Source organism: Gaeumannomyces tritici (assembly GCF_000145635.1).
Source record: "Gaeumannomyces tritici R3-111a-1 unplaced genomic scaffold supercont2.4, whole genome shotgun sequence".
Lineage (NCBI taxonomy): Eukaryota > Fungi > Ascomycota > Sordariomycetes > Magnaporthales > Magnaporthaceae > Gaeumannomyces > Gaeumannomyces tritici.
Window position 1 is genome coordinate 1888695 of NW_008804548.1, and position 9767 is coordinate 1898461.

Genomic DNA, 9767 nt, shown 5'->3' on the forward strand with positions numbered 1-9767 from the left:
GGCAGAAAGAGCACGCGCCAATAGGGGGAGACCGGCCAGCCATTGAGGAATTTATCGGGCATCGCGGATTGTGCTCTGCGAGATGCGGCCAGACATGCCACATCAAGACTGGCGAGGAAAGCAGCTAGCCCAACGGCTTTAGGATGCGCTAGGATACTAAGTCGCACGAACGTCGTTGGATCTTGCGGCCACGGTGGAGGTGTACTCCTGGATATTGAGAGATCCCGCCGACCACAGCACAATGGCCTGGACGTGGACGCGGTGGTGCTCACCAGGCAATGGCCCTGGTGCGCGCGGCTGATCGGGCTCAGGAGCGATGTAGCCGATTACATTGACCCATTCACCAGCCCGCGTCTGCTCGGCCTTGAGACTCTGGAGGAGCAGATTCACGTCGATCAGTGCTCGCACGCGCGGTCCGTGAGCGGCGGCCTTGTCATGCTCCAGCGTCAAGGTTGCATCGCCTGTCGCGTAGGATTCGACGCTGGCACGACGGCAGCCATCATCAGCAAGTGACGCATTCTCCTGGCTCGTCCCCAGACGCCACCCCCTCGAAGCGAACGCCAACTCAGCAGCTTACCATCCCAGGAATCTGACCTTGGCCCCGGCTGGTTCCTTGTGGAGGGCCGGGAGCAGGACAAGAGTCGAGGGTATCGGCCCATTTGACATGACGGACCAGTTGCCAGTCTCGGTTCGTGGGTGTACGCAGGGTGGTATTTCCAGTTCTAATAGCCCCGAGGATGCGGACCGGAGCGACGAACCAGGAGATGGCTGCCGGACGCGGCGATGTGTGAGAAGATCAGTCGTCAGCGAAGGGTCGGCAGATGGGCAGGTTGGCACTTTGCAAGGAAGTCACCGATTTGGCCGACCAGCACAAATGAAAGGGTCAATACATGAGAGAGCCCCGAAAATCTCTCTAAAATGGGATATCTATGGAGGTGTTCTGGTCCATGAACCAGCAAGCATGGAAGATGCGCGTCCAAGATTCCTCGCTCCCATCACGGAATTGAAAAGCACGCACCTTCTCCAAGCAAGAAGGTGCTGAGAGTTGCCTGCCTAGCCCCACGTGATTTACCCCCACGGCCTTCCACCAAGCTCCAGCCATCCCAGCCACGCGAGGTAAATGTTCGGCAAAAACATGGCGTGGCTTAGCGGCTGGCCTGCTGACGCCGCCGTTGCCCGCGTCTCCGCTTCTGGAACCGGTGCTTGCATCATACTCCATTCAGGCTCGGCACCAGGACATCGTGATAACTTTGGCAGCCTAATTCCGGTTGGCTCATTTCACGCGCCTCCCATCGCCATTTGCCAACCACCCCGTCGCCAACCATCCGTCTCCCCGAACGAACTTGAGAACTCCCTACAGACCGACCGATTTCTTGGTCCATCTCCGCCCTTGGTCTAAATCCGAGACGAGCAGCCCGCCGCCCACGGTCGCCGGTACCCCGCCGGAAAAAGGCCCTATCGCGTCTCCGCGGGGCCATTTTTGGTCACCTGCAGACCTCGAATCCCCAAGGACAACCTCCGCCGGCGCCCGAATCACTAGCAGACGAACCATCCGCCGCCGATAGTCCCGCCATTTCTACTGCACCCTGCAAACACCGGCGTTTGGCCCATCTCTTCCTAGGAGACCCCTTGGGAAATCATGTCGGGTGTCTGGGGCTGGTTCGGCGGCGGCGCCGCGCAGAAGCGCAAGGAGACGCCCAAGAATGCCATCCTTGGGCTGCGGTCACAGCTGGACATGCTGCAGAAGCGTCAGAAGCACCTGGAGACCCAGATCGCGGAGCAAGACGGCATCGCACGAAAGAACGTCAGCACCAACAAAAATGGTACGGGCGCCCGCCAAGACCGCCGCCAACAACACTGCGAGCATGCTAGTCCGGGGGACGGGTCTGGATATTGAGATATTGAGATATGGGCGGTCATCTGGCACATTTTACTGACGCTCCAGTTTCCGCCCACAGCCGCCAAGGCCGCCCTTAAGCGCAAGAAGACACACGAGCACAGTCTCGACCAGACGGTGTCGCAGATCGGGACGCTAGAGCAGCAGATAAATGCGATCGAATCGGCCAACATCAACATGGAGACTCTGGAGGCCATGAAGAAGGCGGGCAAGGCCATGGAGGACATCCATGGCAAGTTGACGGTGGACAAGGTCGACGAGACGATGTGCGTGGCCCCTATCCCGTGTCGCCGAATTATTCTCTTCTCCGCGTATACCATCGACCCTACTGACACCCAGACGCATCTATTTAGGGACAAACTCCGGGAGCAAAACGCCCTCAGCGAGGAGATCGTCAACGCTATTACTAACAATTCGCTGGGCGACCCTATCGACGAGGACGAGCTGGAGGAGGAGCTGGAGGCGCTGGAGCAGGAGAAATTGGACGAGCAGATGCTGAATACTGGCACAGTACGCGCCTCCGAGCCCATCCACCGCCTACCACAGGCAGTCAATGGGGAACGTAAGTTTTTGATCCAGGCTGCCCTTGGGAGGGTCTTGAAACGGCTACTAACTCGTTATAATAGCCAAGGGCAAGGCCAAGGCTATCGAGGAGGACGACGAGGAAGCCGAGCTCAGGAAGTTGCAAGCAGAGATGGCCATGTAGGACCTCGGAGATATGGTCTTGCGAATGGCGCCCTGGGTCAGCCGCATGCATGTGGTGTTGATGGGGCTGGAGATGCGCTCATGCACGCCTTGTGGGCGGCATACGGTTTCATATATCCCCTCTTGCCCATCTCCCTTACTTGGTACATTCAAGACTGTTCCTTGTAACAGACCGCCCGTCCTCGTTTTGTCGTCCAGAGACTTTTTCTTATTGCTTTGTCTGGCGTTTTTGTTGGCATTTCTCATCTTTGTTACCGATGCAAGACGGACCGAGCTGGCGTTTTATCTTTTTAATCTACTCACCTTGGTTTATGCGCAACCCTTCGCGGGGTGAGATCTACTAAACTATTTACGCCGCGTGCCATTCCAAGCTAGTGCTTTCGAAGTATTGTTTTAGAACACGCATCAAACGCTCTAGTTCTAGTCTAGTTGTTTCATGGGTTTATGGCAGCTTAATCTTCAGCTCGCCACCGACCTGATTGCAGAGATTCCTGATCCACATCGTTGCCCATCGCCTACAGCTTTTGAAATGGCCTCGCTTTCAACGCCCGCTATCATCGTGGCTGCGTTCTGGGCTACCGTTTCGCAGCTCTAATCCAACCGCATCGGGAGTGCATGTCGAGTTTCTACCAACTTGCCAGGCAACTTAACCTCACCTCTACCACCCACCATATCCCACCTCGCATCTACCCTCGATTTCGTAACTTTCAAACACCTTCACTTTACAACCGGACCAGACAAGATTCTTGCACATACTCTCAACGCCCCGGGCTTAGACACAGCCCACGCACATTCCATAGCACTCGCCTTTGCCGATATCAATCAGTGCTCCGTGAGTGTTCCTTGTGATGAAATGACTAAAAAAATTAAGAATCATCGAACCTCGCCGCCTATCACCTGTATGCTCGCCTTAGCTTGTGCTCCTTCCTGCCATAAACCCCCTTTACCGTAAAACATTACTGAATGGGTCATGTAATCTCAACCAGGCGCATATGGTCCATGCCTCAAAACCTTTGCAGTTCGAAGAACGAGAACGGGGATTGGGGTTAGCTGTGACCAAGAGACGGGCGCTGTGGTGAGGTAGATGAAATGTGGAATTCCCCGGGATTAATCACCGCAACAAGACAAACCCAGCACGAACCTCCCATCATCTCTATTCTCTTTCGTGATGCACTCGCACTACATCCCCTCCCGCTTGACGCTCGCCCGATCCTTGAAGGCAGGCAGAATAGCACCGTGGCCCCCGAGGGCGAGGCAGATTTTCGCGGCCAGCTTATCATTCCTCTCCTGGTATTCCACCAGGACCCGATCCAGCTCGTTCTTCATCCGCTCGCTCTCGGCATCCAGCTCCTCGCACAAGCTGTTTGCCTTCTTCCAGCGCGCGTATCCCTCCTGATCGCACGCTTCGAGTTGCTTGTCTTTGAGCGCCAGCTCGGCTCGGAGGGCTTCTACCTCGTTTTGGGCCGATGCCAGCTTCTCGTGGTAGTCGTCCAAATCATTGACCAGCTCTCGGGCTTTCGAAAGCATGTTTTTGGGAGATGGTCTCGAGAGCTGCGGATCTGCCGGCTTGGGCTGTTGGCCGTCAGTAAGGGCGGGTCTCTCGCTGCGCTGATCGCTGTTCGGTTGAGCGGTATTGTCGGGCTGGCTAGCGATGACCTCGGGGTTCGCGGGCGGTGGGGTTGGCTGACTGGCATTACCGGGTTGGCTGGCGATGACCTCGGGGCTTGTAGGCGGTGGGGTTGCCGTGGCAAGACGAGGCCTTTTTGGCTCTCTCTCAGCGAGTGAGCCGCTATGGTCGTCCGAATCGTCTCGTCCCGAGCCATTATCAGACGCACCGTCTCCATCCAGGCCAGCGCTCACCCCCGAGAGATTGGGAGATGAGCTCAGGAACACAGAAATCTCGTCTCTGATGGATGTCCGGTTGAGAACTGCATTACAAGGGTTGATAGTGTCCCAAGGAAGCTCGTAGCCTCTATCAATGGCTCCGATGGTTGTGCCGAGGATCTTTGCAATCAAGAGCTCGGCAGAGAGGAGCCCGAGCACGCGAGCCCAGGAATTGTTTGCCCTGCGGGCTTTGGGGTTTGCGATATCGATACGGCCTGACCGGATGCCGTATTCCTTTCCAATATATTCGGCCAGCTTGTCGACTTGCCAAATCTTCTGTCCACCACGTCGAAACACACTGTAGCATCCAGCTAGGTCCATGCCGAGAAGCTCGTTGCAGATTCGGAGGATCCTAGCGCGAGGCAAGGTTCTCGGACGGCTGCCCTCTCGGCGATAGCATCTTACTGCGTACGAAACAGCCTTGGGAGGAGGCTTCGTGCCAGGCTGGCTCCACTCTAGCAGTGCTTGCCACTCCTCATCAGTGGGCTCAGGCAGCATACCACCGCCGGCGGCCTTGAATGCGGCCTTGAGCTCGTCCGTAGTGTCGGTGGCGATATGAAATCCAGGTGGAAGCGACATGTTCGCCCTTTAGACCCTCGCTGGCAGTTTGCATTGACTTGCACGGCCCGGGAAGTACTTGAAGACGGCGGGCCGGACGGCAAAGGTCGCGTAGTGCTGACGGTCTTGTTCTGGATTGCTACCTTGGCTCCGGGCCTTGGAAGGTGGCAGCCGAGGTTTAGGTAGACTAGATTGAAGTCTTGTAAGAAACACGAGTCGAGACGCGAAGTCGCAAATTTTGTATGCAAAGCTTTACTGGAGGTGGAGGTTAGGATGGGCAGTCATGCCCACCATAAAAGCTTACAATCCAGCGGCCGAGGAAGCAGATGAAAGGCCGAGCGTCGGAAACGCTGGGAATTCTTGGAGTGATCCGGCCGATGATATTTGCCAACCCGCTTTCTTCGCTCTGCTGACCAGTAACGGGAGGAGAATGATATGAGACGCCTGGTGTTCTGGTATGGAGGCTTCCCCGCGGGATAGAAGTCTGCTTTTCGACCTTGGTAGCTACTGAGATGGCGGGAGGAGACGTGAGGAGACCTGAGGATGGCGAGGAGTGAGGTAGCAAAGGAATTGTGGAAGGAATTAAAATCGATGCTTGGATAATTCTTAACCAAGATGTGCCCTGGGACCAATCAGCAAGCACAGTGGCAAATATTTTCAAGCGGTAGTCAAAAGGAATTGATTTCCTAGGTTCCTAGTCTTTACGTCGCCGCCTTAACCATAATCCAACCGTTGCTTTTGCCATTCCATGTTTGCTGTTGATACATGAGGAGCCGCCGCTTCAAGCAAGCGTTGCTCGGGCTGCTGCATCTAGAGTCGCCTAAGCCACAAGACGAACTTGGCTCGTGGACGCGTTATTTCCAGGAATGGAAGGCGCCGGGTCTCGCCATACCCAAGCCTTTGAGCAGACCGAGGGCGTTCTAAAGGAGAGAAGCCAGTAAGAAGAGGAGCTTCACATATAATGTATGTCTTCATCACTGATCCGGGTAGTGGAATCTATGTGGAGGTCATTTGGGCATCGGATGCAGGGGATAATCGAGGAGTGGCATTGAGAGAATTCCATACTGTGAGGAGGAATCTAGCGCAGATGCCGCAAAATCCTGAACCTAAAGCAACGAGATATCCACAGACTGCAAGCAAGGAGCTATCACCAGTATGGACTATCACATCAGTGACCTCGATCGGAAACGAGACCGGCGCCAACACTTCACCTGGACCGCGACGTAATATAAAGGCCTCGAGGATGCCTTACAAAACATAGAGAAGGTGAAATATGCCACTCTTGTCAGCAACCAGAGGAGCGTCTACGTCTCCAGCAAGATGTCTATACCCGAGCACCTCTGAGAACCATATTCCGCCGCGGCTGATTATCACCTCTCCACCCGCTAGGTCCGGCTACCGCTACAATCAGTACCGCGGCCCGGCAATCGAGCAAAAGAAATCAGGCTCGTCAAAGATCACAATCAAGTCTCGCGCCGTGACCGAAGCAGGGCTTTCGCGTACACAAAGCACAACCCGAACACGCACCAGCCCTTCGAACCCCGGAGAGAGGAGCAGCAGCGACCTGGACGGCAGCAAGATGCTCGGCATGCTCCTACCCACGCTCTAGTCTACGAGATCTTGGCGCTCCTCACCGCACGCACCACGCCCCCGAGCATGGACGAGACCTTCCGCTCAAGCAACCCAACCCTCCACTTGGGCACCTACCGAACAACCCGGTTCGGCTTCCTGGAGAGGAGCAAGGCTGGCGCGACGGCAAACTTTACCTCGCACGTCGCTAGTTAAAATGGACAACCTGCGAGCCCACCACCAGCTGGTCGGGACCTATAAACCCCCATGAACTTGGTCTTTTCCAACCCATTGCTCAAGTGCCAGCACTCAGGGGCAATGATCCGTTGCCGAACACTACGCTCACGGCATGTCGCCCCTGAGCACGTGTGGCAACGAGATTGGGGCACCCCGAGCCACAGAGACTTTGAGTGTTTGCTCCAAGTACGGTCAAGGTATTTCGCGTGAGTTTGCCGCAAAGGGGAGGAGATATACCAATGTATGCAATTATACGCCGTTGCCCAGCATCGACTAAAAAGTCCCGTGCGCCGCAAAGACAAATGATGCAAGAAAGATATAAACAGACACCACAAAGCAACGCAGCGTTAGGCGGAAGCCATATACATGACATGGTGACCAGAGTGAGTCAGGTTGGAGATATGAGGAAATGAGCAAGACCGGAACCAGTCCATACCATACCGTTACAGGGTGAGGAGAGATAGGATGCGAGTGCGAAGAAGAAAAAGACGGCAAAAAGGACAACGAAGAAAGCCGTTCAATGAATGCGTACCCAAGAACGGAGCTTGAGGGAGGGTATAAACGTCGTCGCTTGCGGAACTCAACACTTGAGAAAACGAGGTGTCCTCTGCATAAATCATGGCCGTTTTTTTTATTGTTTGTCAGTAGATTTCCTGATCAAGGAGTCTGACGGCTTGACACGTTGCGCCCACTCACTATCATAGGGGCTGCATGTTAGTAAACCGAGGCAGATGGGCTCGTGACGGCACTGGCTTAGGGTACTCACGTCCAGCTTCCGTCGTAAATCTTCCTCTTCTCGGGGTTCCCGTACTGGGCCTCACTTAATGCGGCATCAATGATACAGGCAGTGACACCAGTTCCGCAACTCGAGATGACAGGCTTGGCGGGGTCGACCCCCCTGTCCTGGAAGATCTTCTTGAGCTGATCGGCCGGCAGGAAGGCCTTGCTCTTAGGGTCCAGCAGAACATCGATGGGCACGCTGATGGCGCCGGGCATATGGCCGGACGACAGGCCGGGTCGGGGCTCGTCGGCAGTACCATCGAAGCGGCCGGTAGAGCGGGCATCGAGAACCTGGATGCCCTCAGAGCCCTCTTTTTTGTAGTCAAGAGCAATCTCGCGCACATCCTCAAAGTCGATAACCTTGTTGTGGTCGAGCTCGGGGATGGGGTAGGTGCAGCACTCGACGTTGTAGAGGTTGCCGCTCTCGATGGGCAGGCCCTGCTCGCACCAGAGGCGGAAGTTGTTGAGCAGATGGACCTTGGGGTGACCAAAGACACGGAGAGTCCAGGCCACACGCGGCGCAGAGAAGATTCCGAGCTCCTTGGTGTCGTAGACAACTACGGTGTCGTCGCGGCGCACGCCAAGCTCGCTCATGGCCGAGGCGAAGCCCTTGGGGTCGGGCAGCATGTGGGGGTACGGGCTGTGGCGATCGATGACCTTGTCCAGGTCGAAGAAGCGCGACTTGGGGATGCGGGCTTGGCGGTAGGACTCGATGCCGGTGCGGCCCTCGGGGTCGTTGGGCAGGAACCAGGCGGCGCTGAGGCAGATGACGCGGGGGTCGGTGCTGATAGACGACGGCGGGCTCTTCTGGAGCGCCTCGTGCACCTCGCCGGGCGTGACGAGGTACGACGAGAATGTCCTGCGGGGTGCCGAGGTGGAGAAGCCGCGGTTGGCCGAGGTGGCGCGCGAGAAGGCGGCCGCCGTCCTCGAGACGCCCGCCCGCGCGGCCGTGAATCCCAGGGCCATGGCGAAGGAGGAGAAGGTGGCAGTGGAGGAGAGAGGAGGTCTCGGCGTCGACAATTGCAGACGACCAGGAGATATGCGCGCAGCGCGGGCGTCTCGCAGCACGCTGTCCGGGAGGGTCTGTCGGCCGGGTGGGGCGAGTGCAGACGCTTCTGCGAGGGGTGAGAGCGGTGGTGGATGAGCGAGGGTGCCCAGAGATAAGACGGAGGCGGCAGATGCAGGGCAGTTGGTATATCGAGCAAGATGGCGAAAAAATGACGAGCCCAAGATAGCGGGTCCTGCGGGCCCTGTCACAGCAGACTTTCACAAGGGCGTTCCTTGACAGCAGCCAAGAAGCGACTGACACACGGGATTCGCAAACGAGTAAAGCGGCCAGCTAAAAGAAATACGCAAGGAATAAACCATGGGGATCTGGTGCGATGCACATACTACCTACAGGCTATGGCCGGTTTAAGTTTTTGTAAAGAAATGTGAATGCGGGGTGGATGCCGTGGCACTAACAAGATGCGCCGGACAAAGAAAAAAATAACGGTGGTATGGTAGGAGAAGCCTTGCGCCCACCAACCAAATGACTGGCCGTTTTTGTTTGGTGGATGGATTGGCGGCCGGGACCCTAGTCCCTAGCATGTGGCCAGTGCTTTCCATGTGCTTCACCAACACCACAACGGCGCTCCCGCAAACGATCGAGCTCAGCAGCCAGGACCCCTCATTGGAGCTCCAACAACCTCGGGCTGGTCTGGGTGGTGGCTGGCGACAAAACGAGAGCTTGCCAAGCAAGGTGCAAGCCCCTCGGATAGGCGTCATTGTGCATCCCGACCTGCCCTGCCTTATCAGAAGCCGAGCTACAGTAAGGAAGAACGCGCTCGCGACCACATCCATCCAAGCTCACCGTCACGCGGCAAGCAAGTCGTGCATATTGCAGAATATCACGACACACTGCCGGCTTCCATCCTGGACCCTCAGTGGGCGCCCCAGCATGAAGGTCAAGATCAAGCAGTGGAACGCGGTGGCTACGTGGCGCTGGGACATCCCCGAGGACGACGTCTGCGGCATCTGCCAAGTCCACTTCGATGGCACATGCCCGACGTGCAAGTACCCTGGAGACGACTGCAGTCTATGTAGGCCCGCCAGCTCCCCCCCCCCCCNCCGCGCCGCGCGCGCCGTCCGCCGCCGC

General features: G+C 56.7%; 7 protein-coding genes across 7 annotated transcripts; 4 read left to right on the forward strand and 3 right to left on the reverse strand.

The window, feature by feature from the left end:
- Positions 1–156: 156 nt before the first annotated feature.
- GGTG_08068 (hypothetical protein) lies at positions 157–666 on the reverse strand (the record flags this gene model as incomplete). Its single annotated transcript, XM_009225904.1, has 2 exons — positions 157–481; positions 578–666. 2 exons carry the CDS (start codon positions 664–666, stop codon positions 157–159), a joined length of 414 nt encoding a protein of 137 aa, XP_009224168.1.
- Positions 667–1213: 547 nt separating this feature from the next.
- On the forward strand, positions 1214–3120 carry GGTG_08069 (vacuolar-sorting protein SNF7). Its single transcript, XM_009225905.1, has 4 exons — positions 1214–1823; positions 1959–2163; positions 2251–2459; positions 2524–3120. Exons 1-4 carry the CDS (start codon positions 1640–1642, stop codon positions 2601–2603), a joined length of 678 nt encoding a protein of 225 aa, XP_009224169.1. The 5' UTR covers positions 1214–1639; the 3' UTR covers positions 2604–3120.
- Positions 3121–3781: 661 nt separating this feature from the next.
- Positions 3782–5065, reverse strand: GGTG_08070 (hypothetical protein; the record flags this gene model as incomplete). The annotated part of the gene is made up of 1 exon (XM_009225906.1): positions 3782–5065. One exon carries the CDS (start codon positions 5063–5065, stop codon positions 3782–3784), a length of 1284 nt encoding a protein of 427 aa, XP_009224170.1.
- Positions 5066–5910: 845 nt separating this feature from the next.
- GGTG_08071 (hypothetical protein) lies at positions 5911–6653 on the forward strand (the record flags this gene model as incomplete). The annotated part of the gene is made up of 2 exons (XM_009225907.1): positions 5911–5981; positions 6434–6653. 2 exons carry the CDS (start codon positions 5911–5913, stop codon positions 6651–6653), a joined length of 291 nt encoding a protein of 96 aa, XP_009224171.1.
- Positions 6654–6962: 309 nt separating this feature from the next.
- Positions 6963–7314, forward strand: GGTG_08072 (hypothetical protein; the record flags this gene model as incomplete). Its single annotated transcript, XM_009225908.1, has 3 exons — positions 6963–7056; positions 7118–7233; positions 7300–7314. The coding sequence occupies 3 exons, from the start codon at positions 6963–6965 to the stop codon at positions 7312–7314; spliced, it is 225 nt and encodes a 74-aa protein (XP_009224172.1).
- GGTG_08073 (thiosulfate sulfurtransferase) lies at positions 7074–9118 on the reverse strand. The gene is made up of 2 exons (XM_009225909.1): positions 7617–9118; positions 7074–7545 (listed from the first exon to the last, which is right to left on the reverse strand). Exons 1-2 carry the CDS (start codon positions 8594–8596, stop codon positions 7482–7484), a joined length of 1044 nt encoding a protein of 347 aa, XP_009224173.1. The 5' UTR covers positions 8597–9118; the 3' UTR covers positions 7074–7481.
- A 451-nt stretch (positions 9119–9569) lies between these two features.
- On the forward strand, positions 9570–9743 carry GGTG_08074 (anaphase-promoting complex subunit 11; the record flags this gene model as incomplete). The annotated part of the gene is made up of 1 exon (XM_009225910.1): positions 9570–9743. A coding segment is annotated over one exon (174 nt), but the record flags the coding sequence as incomplete, so codon positions are not given.
- Positions 9744–9767: the final 24 nt, after the last annotated feature.

Excerpts from the sequence above, each read along its gene's own strand:
- GGTG_08073 (XM_009225909.1), bottom strand. The coding sequence starts at position 8,596 with ATGGCCCTGGGATTCACGGCCGCGCGGGCGGGCGTCTCGAGGACGGCG. Across the intron at positions 7,546-7,616 it reads ATTTACGACGGAAGCTGGAC|TGAGTGGGCGCAACGTGTCA; the intron begins GTGAGTACCCTA and ends CCCCTATGATAG.
- GGTG_08069 (XM_009225905.1), top strand. The coding sequence starts at position 1,640 with ATGTCGGGTGTCTGGGGCTGGTTCGGCGGCGGCGCCGCGCAGAAGCGC. Across the intron at positions 1,824-1,958 it reads CGTCAGCACCAACAAAAATG|CCGCCAAGGCCGCCCTTAAG; the intron begins GTACGGGCGCCC and ends TTCCGCCCACAG. Across the intron at positions 2,460-2,523 it reads ACAGGCAGTCAATGGGGAAC|CCAAGGGCAAGGCCAAGGCT; the intron begins GTAAGTTTTTGA and ends TCGTTATAATAG.